General features: G+C 36.6%; 1 protein-coding gene and 1 pseudogene across 1 annotated transcript; both read left to right on the forward strand.

Annotated features, from left to right (window-relative positions):
- The first annotated feature begins 372 nt into the window (after positions 1-372).
- On the forward strand, positions 373-2,891 carry LOC145002335 (uncharacterized; annotated as a pseudogene).
- Positions 2,892-4,872: 1,981 nt separating this feature from the next.
- On the forward strand, positions 4,873-7,588 carry AMK2 (adenosine monophosphate kinase). The gene is made up of 7 exons (XM_078992945.1): positions 4,873-5,310; positions 5,407-5,508; positions 5,907-6,035; positions 6,114-6,248; positions 6,333-6,479; positions 7,028-7,102; positions 7,322-7,588. The coding sequence occupies exons 1-7, from the start codon at positions 5,119-5,121 to the stop codon at positions 7,427-7,429; spliced, it is 888 nt and encodes a 295-aa protein (XP_078849071.1). The 5' UTR covers positions 4,873-5,118; the 3' UTR covers positions 7,430-7,588.
- Positions 7,589-14,981: the final 7,393 nt, after the last annotated feature.

Here is a 14,981-nt window from a genome sequence, read left to right on the forward strand (position 1 = left end):
AAATATTTGAATTTGAAGACATGTTATATTTAGTTTTACTAATTTCCATTAAAACTTTGTCCGTAAAATTTAGAACCGCAAAGCTCGAAATTTCAGAGACAACCTTCTCCCGCCAAGCACATCACCCATTATCTTCTAGCGATTTTGTTTCCCAGATTTTCTAGTGTTTCGTCGTAATTATCTCCTTGATTTACGTAACTAATAACTTGTAGCAGTTTGTGTATTGCAAATCAATCTTCGATGCTATATGAAGCTACCTACTTTGCTCGATTACGGATTTACGGTAACTTGATACTGTTTAATTCAATTTTCTCGATAAATAATATCTTCTTTCTCTGCTATTTAGTAGGCTGATAAAAGATTGAGGAGATGATGAGGAAGACGACGTTCAAGGGAGCGAATGTGTTCATCTCTAGGAATTTAGTGCCGCCTGAGATATTCGATTCGCTTCACGACGTTCTGAAAGATAATGGAGCGGAGATCTTCCTGTGCTGTGATCCTTCCCGGAATGGACCTGATGATTACCACGTGATCGCCTCTCGAGATCATGTATATGCATATTGTATTAGTACTGGTAGATATTGACTGTGTATTTGTAAGAATTTGGAGTTTATCAATTGTTTCCAATGATTTTTGCAGGAAAAGTTCAATGATCTGCGCCAGAAAGGTTGTAATTTGCTTGGTATGACTGTGAGCTTACCCTTCCAGGTTCCTTGATCTTTATTTGTTTGGCCAGACCTCCTCTCTGTCACTTTGTTTAGGTTTTAATTTTATTCTAAGAATTAGTAATAATTTCATTATGCATGCTATCATATTCTGAATCACTTGAATTTGTGTATACTTAGTTAATATATACTGCAAGCGCTTAGAAGGCCCCTAATTGGTGTGTTACAATTAGCTACTTGTACTTTTTACAGGTCCTCAATGTGTTTTTTCATGTGCAAAAGAGCATAGAGAACTGCCAAAACAAGTATTCACATGTTGCCTTGCGATGGATGGAGTCAAGATACTGGCATCTGGCTTTAAAATGGAGAGAAAGGTTTTTTTCCCATGCTTATTACTAATCTTTACAAGTATTGTTGTGTTTAGAAACTAGAATGTATTTCTTTTTCTTTTTAGTTACATCCGACCTTCTTCCTTAATGAGATGAAAAAGGGACACCACAAGAATATATCATGTTTCTTGACATTATTTCTTGACTCGTCTTATTTGTAAATTTTATATGTAAATACATCTTTAGAAAACTTCGTTTCTTATTTTATTCTTTGTAAAAATGTCTTGTAGAATGAGATTGACAAGTTAGTGACTGCTATGGGAGGTTTGTTGCAAAGTAAAGCATCATCAGACATTAACTTTGTCATTGTGAAGAATGTACTAGCTGGAAAATACAAGGTTTGTTTCTGTTCTGTTTTCACAAGAGTAATAACTTGTGTATTTTCTTTGTTGCTTTGTCATATTTTCAAGTCTGAATATGCATTTATCAATACTTTTACACTTTCAAGTCTCAACCACCATAATTTTGAAGCTTGTTGAGTCATCTAGTTTGCTTTTTTTTTTTTACATGTTTTGCAGTGGGCTTTGAACAATTTGAAGAAACCCATTATTGTCTCTGAGAATTGGGTGCACCAGTGCTAGAAAGAGCATCGTGTTGTTCCTCATGACTCATACAGAGTTCTTCCCTTTTCTGGGTTGAGAATTAGTGTCACCCAAATGCCTTCAGGTTGAACATATATATATATATATATATATATATATATATATATATATATATATATATATATATATATATATATATATATATCATGAAAATCAAAATAAGTTAACTGTGAATTTGTTAACATGGCTAACATGTTTGCTTCTCACAGATGAACGTGAGGAGATAAAAAAGATTGTCCTACAGAATGGGGGAAAATATTCTGCTGAACTCACAAAAAAGAGTACTCATCTAGTGTGTGATATATCCTTAATCATTTTGTGAATCATGTTTAATCATACTTTAAGTGGATTACATCTTGTAGATTAATGTCACCTTAACCACTAATCCACACTCCTGAAGGTGACAAATACAAGGTTGCGAAAAGATGGGGTCAAATTTGTGTTGTTACTAGAACATGGTTCTACCAGTCTATTGCTAGAAAAGGCAATGCTTAACTTCATTCACAGACTTGAGACTTTGTGATGTTCTGAATGTTTGATATGAATTATCTTTTTTTGTGATGAATAGCATGTTTGAATGAGGAGTCATATCCTGTCATATCCATGAACAATCAAAAGACTTGTAGCCAAAACAAGGTTATCAGAAACTCAAAGGAGGGTGGTGCTCCAATTTCCATGACCCATCAAGATATTTCATGTGATGCTGACCTGGAAGCAACTCTGGACATTAATGAAGATTCTCAATCTGAAGACAACGATTTGTACTTGTTGAATTGCAAAATTCATCTTGTTGGTTTTGATGCTTCTGAAATGCATCGATTGGTGAACATGGTTAGAAGAGGAAGTGGTTCTCGTTATATGTCTCTTAATGATCAGTTAACACACATTGTTGTTGGAACTCCCTCGGAAATGCAAGTATATTTTTTCATGCCAATCACTTATCTTATAGTATTTTATTAATTTGTTTATGTGCCACTCATTTTCTATGAACAATGCAGTGAGAAGAAAGAGGTAAGGAACCTTTCTGCTATGGGTGTCATCAATGTGGTGAAAAAGGTATGGCTTGAAGATTGTGAACGTGAAAAGAAAGAACTTCCTGTACTTCGGAGACACGTTGCTTATGATTTGCTCCTCCCAAAAGGTGTAGATTTGTTATATTATTTTTTTTTTTTTTTTGTTTTCTCATTGTGGAGGGAATATATTGCATATGTAAAAAGAAACACGAGACAAAATAAAATATATGCTGAAGTTACGAGGAATATTGAGCACTAAAATTTGGTCACATATCATGATTCTTCGTATCGATAGTATCAATTGGACAACATAGAGTTAAAGTTCTGTAGGGGTGAGCAAACCCAAACCAAAAAACCGAGAAACCGACGAAACCGAAACCGAAGCAAAACTGACGGTTTGGGTTTGATATTTTTAAAAACCGAAAAATCGGGTTCGGTTTCGGTTTTTACTCAGAAACCGACCCATCCAACCCAAGAAATCGACCCATACTTAAAACCGACAAACCGCCCCAAGAAGCCGACTCATCCAACCCAAGAAACTACCCATACTTGATTGTGTTTTGGTTGTAACAGATTATTTCGGGCTTTGGTTTTAACTTGTAGTAGATTATTTGTTGTAACTCATGTTTTTTGAAGTATTTAACTTTTATTTGGTGTTTTTTAAAATATTTAACTTGTTGCTTCATTTATGGAAAATGGGTTAAAACTCAAAACCCATGGGTTTAAACCCAGAACCCGTGAGTATATGAGTTGAACCCAAAAAACCGAAAAACTGTCCAAACTGATCTCAGAACCCGAAAAACCAAACCGACCAGACACCGATCCTATTGGGTTCTGAAAACCAGAAACCGACCATTTATGGATTGGTTTGGGTTTGGGTCCAAAACCGACCCATGCACAGCCCCACTTCTGTTTGTTACATAACTAGCATTTGAGGCCCATTTTCGTTATGAGATATTCATTATTTTTTTTTAAATTGGTGAACGCGAATCCATTTCGTCTGTTTTGTTCTATTTTTGTGGATGCAATAAAAAAAATATATAAATACAATTTGTGTCCTATTCACGTTTCAATGCACGTCAAATGTAAGACAGCATGTCAACATGTTAGGGTCTATTGTCTAAAGAAAAACAAATGGAAATAATGAATCTTCAACTTCATTTTTATCAACCCATTTGGCCATTCATAAAAAGATAATAGTATCTATGACCTCTATACAGTTTTCTTTCATTCAGGTTTATGGTTTATACCATCCCACCATATTGCTCTTTCTAAATCACTTGTTGTAATACTACATTGAAATTTTCTGGCTAGAGCGATAGAAAACGACAATGTATTTTTAGGGCATATTTTGGGTGTAAGTGTAAGGGATAAAAGAAGCTATAATTCGTAAAATTATAAGACGTATTTTGGATGTAATGTATAAAGGGTTACCCTCTTTTTGGAAAACCAACTATTTAATTTTTTTATAAAATACATATTCAACGCTTTTATAACTTTTTGTAGAACCTATTTAATCTTTTTTACAGTTTAGAACTTTTTTAACGGTTTTAACCTTTTTACAGTGTATTTTCTATAATGTTTTTAGAATATTCTTAAACTTTGTTGGAATGTTTTTAAAATTGTTTTACAACATTTTTTAAACTTCTTTTACATCTTTTTTAAATTGTTTGACAAGCTTTTTTAAAAAGAAATTAACAACTTTTCTTTTTAGATTTTTTACAAGATACAAAAGTTTAAAAAGCTTGAAATATATATTTTTAAATGTACAAAAAGTATTAATTAAAAAAAAAGTTTTTGGAAATATAGAGAAAGCTGTAAAAACTAAAAAGGTTTATTAAAAATTAAAAAAAAAAAAAAAAAAAAAACTAATTTTGGACTGCATTTGTAAAAAATATAATTTGGACCGATTAATATTAAAATTTAAAGTTTGACTAAGTTTGCAATAAAGTTTATAAATTAAGCCAAAAATATAAAATTGCAAATAACAGGTTTGACTTGGAATAACATATCAAAAGTTGAAAATGTATAAATTGGTTAATTTTGTAGAGAAGTAATTGGGTTTGTTGGTATTTAATTAGTTTGTGAAAAATAGTTGTCGACTTTCACTTAAAAAATAAGTGATACTCATTAAGAAGTAAGTGATACCTATTAAGAAGTAAGGGATACCTACATGCTAAACGACAGCGCCGTTGGGGCTAGAGATTATTGAATGGGATTGAGATTGTAGGGGTCCGTAGTACCAAATCTTTCTCCGCGGAGACGGAGGTCCATGAAATCGGTCTATGGATCCTTATTGAGTTTTTGTAGTTCACTTCACCACTCCAAACGTGTTTGTTACATATCGGAAACCAGTAGTGTAGTGCTGGTAGCCTAGGTGTTGTTCCTCTGCTGCGTGCAATTGAGGAGAGAAGAACGAGGGAATTGACAGTGAGTCCGAATCGGAGCTATGGCTTCGTGGCCTTATTTGAACTCGTCTACGATGTTATCGAAGCCGAAACATCCGAATCCCTCGTTTTGTCTCCATGATTTCCCCAATCCACAACATTCGTCATCATCATTCTCATTCACCGTCTCTCCCATTGCTGCTGTAAATTCTGCTACACGCCGATGTAGGCAAACAAATCGACGCTCTTCTTTGGTAACCGCTTCAATATTGCTCTACATGACTGAATTCGATTCAAGTGATGTTTACCAAAATCTTTTATTTGTATTTAGTACTTTTGGTTATTGGCAGATTTTGGCATCAACGGAGAAACCTCGGGAGCCTTTGAAAATTATGATATCTGGAGCTCCTGCTTCTGGTAAAGGAACACAATGCCAGCTAATTACTAGTAAAGTGAGTCAATTTGGGAAACAACTCTACTGCCTTTTGTTTACTTCCAATTTCAATTTCATTTGCCTTATCAAAGCTTCTGTTCACTTGGTAATAAATTTCATCAAAGTATTGGATTAGATTTTGCTTACATAACTGATTCTCTCATTTGCTTGATTACCCATTTCTCCATCAAGTTTTTCATAGGTATCCATGGCAATACTTAAGGTTAAACTCTTTCTTTCTTGGTGTCTGTCTCATAATTGTGATCCATCTCCCTTTGCCAAATAGATACCAAAATGCTTCTGTTTTTTGTGTATTGGGGGCTTTATAACTTCATATTAGATGATTTGCATCACACCCATGAATATTGATTTCCTTGATGTAGCATGCATTGAATTAATCTATCTTCGCACTTGCAGTATGATTTGGTGCACATTGCAGCAGGAGATTTACTGAGAGCAGAAGTTGAAGTGGGATCTGCAAATGGTAAGAAAGCAAAGGAATATATGGAGAAAGGACAGTTGGTTCCAGATGAGATAGTTGTCATGGTATGTAGGATTCTTTGACCTTCATTGTAAAACTTTATACATAGAGCTTTTTTATAATTATTTCTTCCCTGGATATAGATGGTGAAGGATCGTTTATCACAACCAGATTCTGCTGAAAAAGGTTGGCTTTTAGATGGATACCCAAGAAGCTCATCACAAGCAACTGCACTTCAAGCCTTTGGTTTTCATCCAGACCTTTTTATTCTTCTTGAAGTGAGATTTGTAAATTATGTTTTTTTTTTTTGGATTGAATTTGAAGGTACATTTGAATCCATTTGTGTGATTGATTATTAACAGGTTCCTCAGGAGATTCTGGTTGATAGAGTGGTTGGGCGTAGGTTGGATCCTGTTACTGGTAGAATATATCATTTGACATATTCACCCCCTGAAACTGAAGAAATTGCTGCAAGGCTCACCCAACGTTTTGATGATACAGAAGAAAGAGTAAGTTTTTGTTAAATTCAATTCTTTTTACAGTTGTTATGATCTTTGTGATCCCCCTCCATTGCATCTGTTCTTGATCTTTAGGTATTTTAATTAAATTGTTCTCTTTAATGCCAATTTATTTTATGCAATAAATTCAACTGGCTGAAATCATGCAATCACATTTCAACATGTTAAACACATCTAGTTGTAGGGCTTTTTTGATGATGAGGATGAGGAGGGTATTCACGTCTTTTTCATATGAGGGTTTCCTTGTCCCAGTCCCACTGCCCTGAAATATAGGGAATTTAAGCAGAAAATTATCGATAAAGATTGTTATCAGTGTTTCATTTTGACTTAAATGAGGACGTGATGACTTATATACAAGTGTTTCTTCTTAACTTGATGCACAAAGAACAACTTACTACAGAAAGTAAGTGAAGTGAAAGGAGGCTTCCCCCATCAAGTCCTAATAATAACATATAGATGACTATAAAGTATAAACCCTGTTCCTTTTGTGTTTTGCATTTTATCATGTAATTGATTAATTATTATTATATTTATATCAGGTAAAGCTTCGGTTGCAAACACATAACCAAAATGTAGAATCAGTCCTTTCCATGTATGAAGATATTACAGTCAAGGTATGCATGCAGCTTTCCACTTTGTTGACTTTACCTCAAATTTAAACTTGGTCAAATGATTCTTGCTATTTAAATCCATACTCCAAAACATAGTTTGCTTGAATGTCCTATCTTTTATTTATGTGGAATATGAACAAATATATTAATTACATTACTATATATGTATTTTTTTACATTTTTAAATAAATAGGAAGTCTGTTTGTTTGTTGTTTGTTTCAGGTGGATGGAAGTCTCCCGAAGGAGGTTGTGTTTGCAAAGATCGATAGTGCACTCTCAGATCTTATCCACCAAAAAAAGACTGCTACATTAGGAACCACAGCTACATAAAAAGCAAAATATATATACCAGATTAATAAAAACCAATGTATTTGAGATATTGTTGCTGTGTAATTCATTATGATGTTAGGGAGATGTTCTTTTTAGAAACACAATCAAAAGATTGTATTTCAGATATCTTATTTGCTTAATATTGTGTTACAAAACAAATGGTGTGTGTAAGCTAAAAGAATCGTCATGTCATGTCATGTTTATAGTTATTAAAATGAAAAAAGAGTTTGGAAGAGATTCTTAGTGCTGCAATAATAAATAATATTTAAACATTTCAAACCAAACCTCTACTGCTGCTTTTTAAACAAAATTTTGATAATCTTACCAATGTCGCCCTAAAATACGAGGCTCTCACTGCTCATTTACACCAGAAAAATTTAAAACTAAAATATATTTAATACTGGTGCAAATTTTATAAAACCAAAATTAGAAAGTATGATAGAAAAACGTTAGATAAAACATATTATCGATTATCATACATCATGTTTAAACGTAACGCCTGCAAGTAATTTGTTCAGATTTACTAAAAAGAACAAATAAATTTTAGAGTAAAATTTTAGAAACAGGTCGCCAAGATAATTATCAAATAGTGACAATAACATATAAGAAATTAGGAAAAAGATAATGACATTTCAAGTTGAATAATCTATTGTCTACTTGTCAGCTCAAGGCATGAAATTTGCTGCCAGCAGAGGTCAATGTCAACATGACTACATTACTTAAAAGGAATATAATATATTCATTATAAAAAGGATCATATTGTATGAACAAATTATAGAATTTAAATTTGGATTCTATGATCAAAACTTTAATTGCTTTTATATATATATATATATATATATATATATATATATATATATATATATATATATATATATATATATATATATATATATATATATATATATATATATTGTGACATCCCCAAAATCTCGGCCAGAAAAAACCGATTTTCATTTATGCTTTTAAAATAAATTCAGAGTAAATCCTTTTGATTTGAAAGAGTTGCGGAATTTGTTCTCAAAAATAAAAGAAATGTATTTTTCATTATATAATCAAAACTCGGGGTGTCATGTTCCGATATAGACCAATAAGCATAAACGATAACATTACAAGTCATTCAACAAATATTTACATATAGTGACTTGTAAACAAAACAACTTGATGGTTCATCCATCTTACGCCCTTGCGCCACTTCCTGTAATACAAATAAAACTGAGTGGGTCAGGCTTGGGAGCCTGGTGAGCATATAGGGTTTTCAACCCACAATAAATAATTAAATTAATTATTATCAACCAACAATAACCCAGTTATCCATTCCTGTTATTCTCACTTTATGTCCCTAAAATAACTAACACAAGGGACCTAATCTAAGAATATTTTCATCGGGGTGACAACACATGTTGCGGGGTTTCCTTAGCAATATAAGTCAAATAAGGCAACCATGAGGGGGATGGAATACAACGAATGAACACTCAAGTTCATTAACACCTACAGGTTATGAGCCTGCTAGCGTTCCACATGACTATCTAGAAAAGTCCGTGGTCGTCATCTAAATTCCGCTAGATGACTGGATCAAACAACAACGAGGTCTCTCATCTGTTTATTACACACCAACTATCTACCCATGTTCTACCCACATATTAGTAGATAAAAACATACATTTTATACATATTTTCAAAACCTGTATAGCATGCTTGATCAAAACATTTTCCATATAACAGATAAGGCACACGCACATAACACGTATTTCATATAGAAATAATCATATCTGTAAGATAGAAGAAAGTGAATATACATTCACACAGATAACAACAAAATATACACATAACACGTATCTCGTATAAAATACTTCATAGTTATACGTTAGGAGAAAGTAACAACGCCTTCGCACGTATAAACGACGATAAACTTAATACACTCAAACCATAGTTGTATTATTATTGCGTTTATGAAAGGTAGTATACACTCACTTGATCAGAAGATGATCGGACAGCACTACGACTTGCAGAAGTCGTAATCCTCAGCAGATCTGGAAGATCTCTACGAAAATCGAACTTCTCGCGGGCAGAGCTTCGGCTCGGAAACCGCACTTCTCGGGATCTTCGGGATCTCGGGACTCGCTTCGGGACTCGGGAATATTACCGGGGCTTCGGGGTATTTCTGGCACGCAAAACGATGCAAAACGGGAGAGAGAAGAGAGAAAAATAGCAATTTGGCCGGCTACCTTCGGATCCTTTTTATAGAGGTTGGAAGCCTCATTTACGCGGGGCGTACAGCAGTACGCAGCGCGTACTGCCTCCGAATTGTGTCACTGCATGCGTCATCCGAAGTGTCGACACTTTGGCTGTACGCGGGGCGTACTCGAGTACGCGGCGCGTACCTCAGATCAGATTTGTGACTCGTCTTCGGATAATGCTTCCGAATTTTCAATTAAAAATAAATACAAATTAATTAATAAACTTCGGAAATTCATATCTTCTTCATACGAACTTCGTTTTCGACGTTCTTTATATCCACGGAAAGGTGAGACTACGCTCTACAACTTTCGTTTAGACTCCGTCGGCTAATTTTGACTTTATTTTTATTATTTATTTTTAAAAGGCCGGGACAGAAAATTTCGTTATAAATTCATAACTTCTTCGTTTAACGTCCGTTCCGGCCTAACTTTCTATCGCTTTGATACTAACAACGAGATCTTCAATTCTCGTTTAGATCACTAAGGCTAAATATCGCTTTAACGTAAATTTCACTTTTTACGTTATTCAGCGTTGCCGGTTCTGTCGCGAAACTTCGACAGGTCATAACTTCCTCGTTATAACTCGGATTTCGGCATTTTTTATATCTCCGGAAACCTTGTTTCAACTACTACAACATTATCTAAACATATCAAGTTTATTTTACACTTAAATTTTGACGCTTATTTTTATTCTTAATTAATCAAACCACATAATTAAGCAATTAAGCACAAATCACATAATACTCAAATAATACAATCTTATTATTTCAAAACGGGTTACAAAGGTTAACCTAGACCATTACATTGCTAAAAGTGGCAAGCCCGGAAACACAGACATTACAATTCTCTCCACCTTAGAATGATTCCGTCCTCGGAATCACACATCAACAAACAAATGCGGATAGCGACTCAACATGTCACTCTCCGTCTCCCAAGTAAGATTCGGCTCATTCGTGTGTTTCCATCGGACAAGCACTAACTCGACCATCTTGCGTCGCAACTTCTTAGTCTTTCGGTCAACAATTGCCTCTGATTCTTCAATCAACCTTTTGTTCTCATCAATTCTCAATTCGGAAATTGGAATTATATCGGGAACTTCTCCCGTGAACTGCCTCAAATAACACACATGGAAAGTGTTGTGAATTTCATTCAGTTCTTCTAGTAGTTCGAGCTTGTAAGCTTGGTTCCCAATCCTCTGAAGAACTTTAAACGGTCCAATAAACCTTGGACTCAACTTTCCCCTTTTACCAAATCTTATAAGTCCCTTCCACGCTGAGACTTTAAGCAAAACCGAATCCCCAACTTCAAAAGTCATCGATCTTCGCTTTTTGTCAACATAACTCTTTTGACGATCTTGAGCTGCTAACATTCTTTCCCTAATTATTTTCAACTTTTCAGCAGTCTGATGAACCATCTCCGGTCCCATAAACTGCTTTTCCCCAGCCTCAAGCCAACAAGACGGCGTACGATACTTTTGTCCATACAAAGCTTGGTAAGGTGTCATCTTAATGCTCGAGTGAAAACTATTGTTATAGGAAAATTCTACCAACGGTAAATATTCATCCCAATTACCTAGGAATTCCAAGGTACATGCTCTCAGCATATCTTCAAGTGTTTGTATCGTTCTTTCACTCTGACCATCAGTCTGCGGATGGTAAGCTGTACTTAAACATAACTTGGTACCCATTTCCTCTTGTAGACTTTTCCAAAACCTTGAGGTGAAACGACTATCACGATCCGACACAATTGTTAGCGGAACACCGTGAAGTCTCACAATTTCCTTTACATAAGAATTCGCAAGCTTTTCCATAGACCATTTCTCCTTGGCTGCTATGAAATGCGCACTCTTAGTGAATCGATCAACGACCACCCAAATCATGTCATGACCATTCTTTGTCCTGGGTAGTTTAGTGACAAAATCCATAGCAATGTCTTCCCACTTACCCATAGGCACAGGTAAAGGTTCTAAACTCCCATACGGTTTCTGATGTTGTGTCTTGACTCTCGCACAAGTCACACACTTGGCCACATACTTTGCAACATCAAGCTTCATCGTCGGCCACCAGTAGTAGGGTTTCAGGTCCCTATACATTTTAGTGCTACCGGGATGAATCGAATACATGGTCTTGTGAGCTTCTTCCATCAGAAGATCTCTAATTCCTCCTGACTTAGGTACCCAAATACGATCTTGGAATACCTTCAGTCCATGACCGTTTGTACCAAACACCAATGTTTTACCCAAACGTTCCTCCTTTCGGTCATTTTTCTCAGAAGCTTCCTCTTGAGCTTTCTTTATACTTTCCACAATGGTCGAGACAACTTCAATTCTCAACGCTCTTGGCCTTTTCCTTTCAAGATTGACTTTCCGACTGAGAGCATCAGTAACAACATTAGCCTTACCGGGGTGGTAAAGTATCTCGCAGTCGTAGTCCTTGAGTAATTCCAGCCAGCGTCGTTGCCTCATATTCAATTCCTTCTGATTAAAGAGATATTGGAGACTCTTATGAGCAGTGAAAAGTTTGCACTTTGTGCCATAGAGGTAATGCCTCCATATTTTCAGAGCGAAAACTACCGCTGCCAACTCCAAATCATGAGTCGGGTAATTCTTTTCATGCTCCTTCAGCTGTCGAGACGCATATGCTATCACCTTTTCTCTTTGGGTTAAAACACAACCCAATCCAACCCCAGACGCATCGCCATAAACGGCGAAGTCTTCAACTCCATCGGGTAGAGAAAGTATCGGTGCCTCGCATAGCTTCTTCTTTAACTTCTCGAATGCTTCATTATGCTTATCGCTCCAAGCATAAGTAGCTCCTTTGTGGGTCAAAGCTGTCAACGAACTAGCGATCGAAGAAAAGCCTTGGATAAACCTTCGGTAATATCCAGCTAATCCTAAAAAGCTTCGAATCTCCGTGGGACTTTTCGGTTGTTCCCACTTCATTACAGCTTCAATCTTTGCTGGATCAACCATTATCCCTTCTTGGTTGACCACGTGACCCAAGAATTGGACTTCTCGAATCCAAAAATCACATTTGGAGAACTTAGCATACAGCTTCTCCTTCTTCAAAACTTCTAACATTGCTCGCAAGTGTCTGCCATGCTCCTCCTGGCTTTTTGAGTAAATCAGAATGTCGTCTATGAACACTATCACGGATTTATCAAGGAACGGATTACAAACCCTATTCATTAAATCCATGAATGCTGCCGGAGCATTGGTTAGTCCAAACAACATAACCAAGAACTCGTAGTGTCCATATCTAGTTCTGAAAGCAGTCTTCTCTATATCCTGCTCTCTTACTTTCAGCTGATGATATCCTGACCTAAGATCGATCTTCGAGAAATAGCTCGAACCTTGCAATTGATCAAATAGGTCATCAATCCTTGGCAACGAATATCTATTCTTTATTGTTGCCTTGTTCAGCTCTCTGTAATCAATGCACATTCTCATACTTCCATCTTTCTTCTTCACGAATAACACCGGAGCTCCCCAGGGTGATGAACTAGGTCTAATGAAACCTTTGTCCAACAACTCTTGAAGTTGCATCATCAGCTCCTTCATCTCCGTTGGTGCTAATCGATAAGGTGCTTTTGCTATTGGCGTGGTTCCTGGTAACAAGTCTATTCTGAACTCTACTTGTCTATCAGGTGGTAATCCAGGAAGATCTTCGGGAAATACTTCCGGATAATCACACACCACAGGAATACTCTGCATCACCTTCTTTTCCTTCTTAGCATCAATCACGAATGCTAAATATGATGTACATTCCTTGGTCAAACACTTTCTGGCTTTCATTAGGGAAATGATTCCAGTGTTCACTCGGCGTTTGTCCCCATACACCATAAATGAATCTTTTCCAGGCGGGTTTACTTTAACTATCTTCTTCTTGCATAAAATTTCGGCATCATTGGCGCTGAGCCAATCCATTCCCAACACGATGTCGAAACCGTTAAGTTCGATAGGCAATAATTCCTTGCGGAACTTATTCCCATTCAAGTCAATTAAGATGTTTTTCATACGATGGCTAACAAGTACAAACTTGCCACTAGCAACTTCGACTAATAAAGCATTATCTAGTCTATCAACAGGCAAAGCTAGTTTTCTACGAAATTCATGCGATATAAAGGAGTAGTTGGCTCCAGAATCAAATAAAATTTGGGCAGGCAAATTGTTAACGAGAAAGGTACCTGAAGCGACATCAGCTTCATCCTTAGCAGCTTCCAGTGTCATCTGGAATGCTCTCGCCTTCGGCTTTGGTGGAATGTTGGGCTTAGCTGCCTCCTTCTTCTTCGGACAATCTTTCAAAATATGCCCCTCTTCATTACAACCAAAACACATCCTTTTGTTGCTCGGACATTCGTTGGCAAAATGTCCAACCTTTCCACACTTGTAGCAAGTTACATCCTCGCTACATTTCCCGAAGTGCTTTTTCTTACACTTTTCACACCACTTCGCTTCTCCCCCTTTTCCCCCACCAAACCTTTTCGAATCAGATTTCGAAAATTTACTTTTCTTACCAGAACCAGATGTTCCCTCAAACTTCCTCTTCTCACCAAACTCAACCTTGCTGGTGGTTCTACCCTTGATCATGTTCTCAACAGACTTGGCAGCCCAGATAGCTGCCTCTAAAGTATGCGCCTGACGTACTGGCACCTCATACTCCCATGGAAGTCCCTTCGCATACCGGTCCACCTTAGTCAGCTCGTCTGGAACGATACGCAAGGCAAACTCCATCTTATCGGTGAAGTTATTGGTGTATTCATCAACTGACATGCTGCCCTTAGTTAATGTCAGGAACTTGTTCTTCAACTCCAACAGATTTTGAGCCGAGCAGAACTTGCGCTTAAACTGCACCAAGAACTCTGCCCATGACAATTGCAGTGGCTCATTAGGGCTCAAAGTCTTCCCTAGAGTGTTCCACCAACGAACGGCTCCGCCTCAGAATTGACGCACGGCATAGATAGTTTGCAACTTACCTCTGCAGCCACATGTCATGAAGGCTAGCTCCATTTCGGAGATCCAATCCATAACCCCAATTGGATCCTCCTTTCCATTGAAGGTCGATGGTTTGCAAGTCAAAAAGTCCTTGTACTTGCATCCCATTCCATCATTCCTTCCATCGCGGTTGTCTTGCCTAACAATCGGTGGGTTGGCTTGACCAACTGATCCACTGAAGTTTCCACCTTCCGAGTGCCCTTCATTTAATTCAGGCTCTTCCACACGAATTGACAGTTCTTCACGATTTTGTTGAAGCAACCGTCTAGTTTCATCCATTTGACGATCCAACATCGTCTGAATCATCAATTGTACACCAG

The sequence above is a fragment of the Lactuca saligna genome, chromosome 1 (assembly GCF_052625555.1).
Source record: "Lactuca saligna cultivar CGN05327 chromosome 1, ASM5262555v1, whole genome shotgun sequence".
NCBI lineage: Eukaryota > Viridiplantae > Streptophyta > Magnoliopsida > Asterales > Asteraceae > Lactuca > Lactuca saligna.

Excerpts from the sequence above, each read along its gene's own strand:
- AMK2 (XM_078992945.1), top strand. The coding sequence starts at position 5,119 with ATGGCTTCGTGGCCTTATTTGAACTCGTCTACGATGTTATCGAAGCCG. Across the intron at positions 6,249-6,332 it reads ACCTTTTTATTCTTCTTGAA|GTTCCTCAGGAGATTCTGGT; the intron begins GTGAGATTTGTA and ends GATTATTAACAG. Across the intron at positions 6,480-7,027 it reads TTGATGATACAGAAGAAAGA|GTAAAGCTTCGGTTGCAAAC; the intron begins GTAAGTTTTTGT and ends TATTTATATCAG.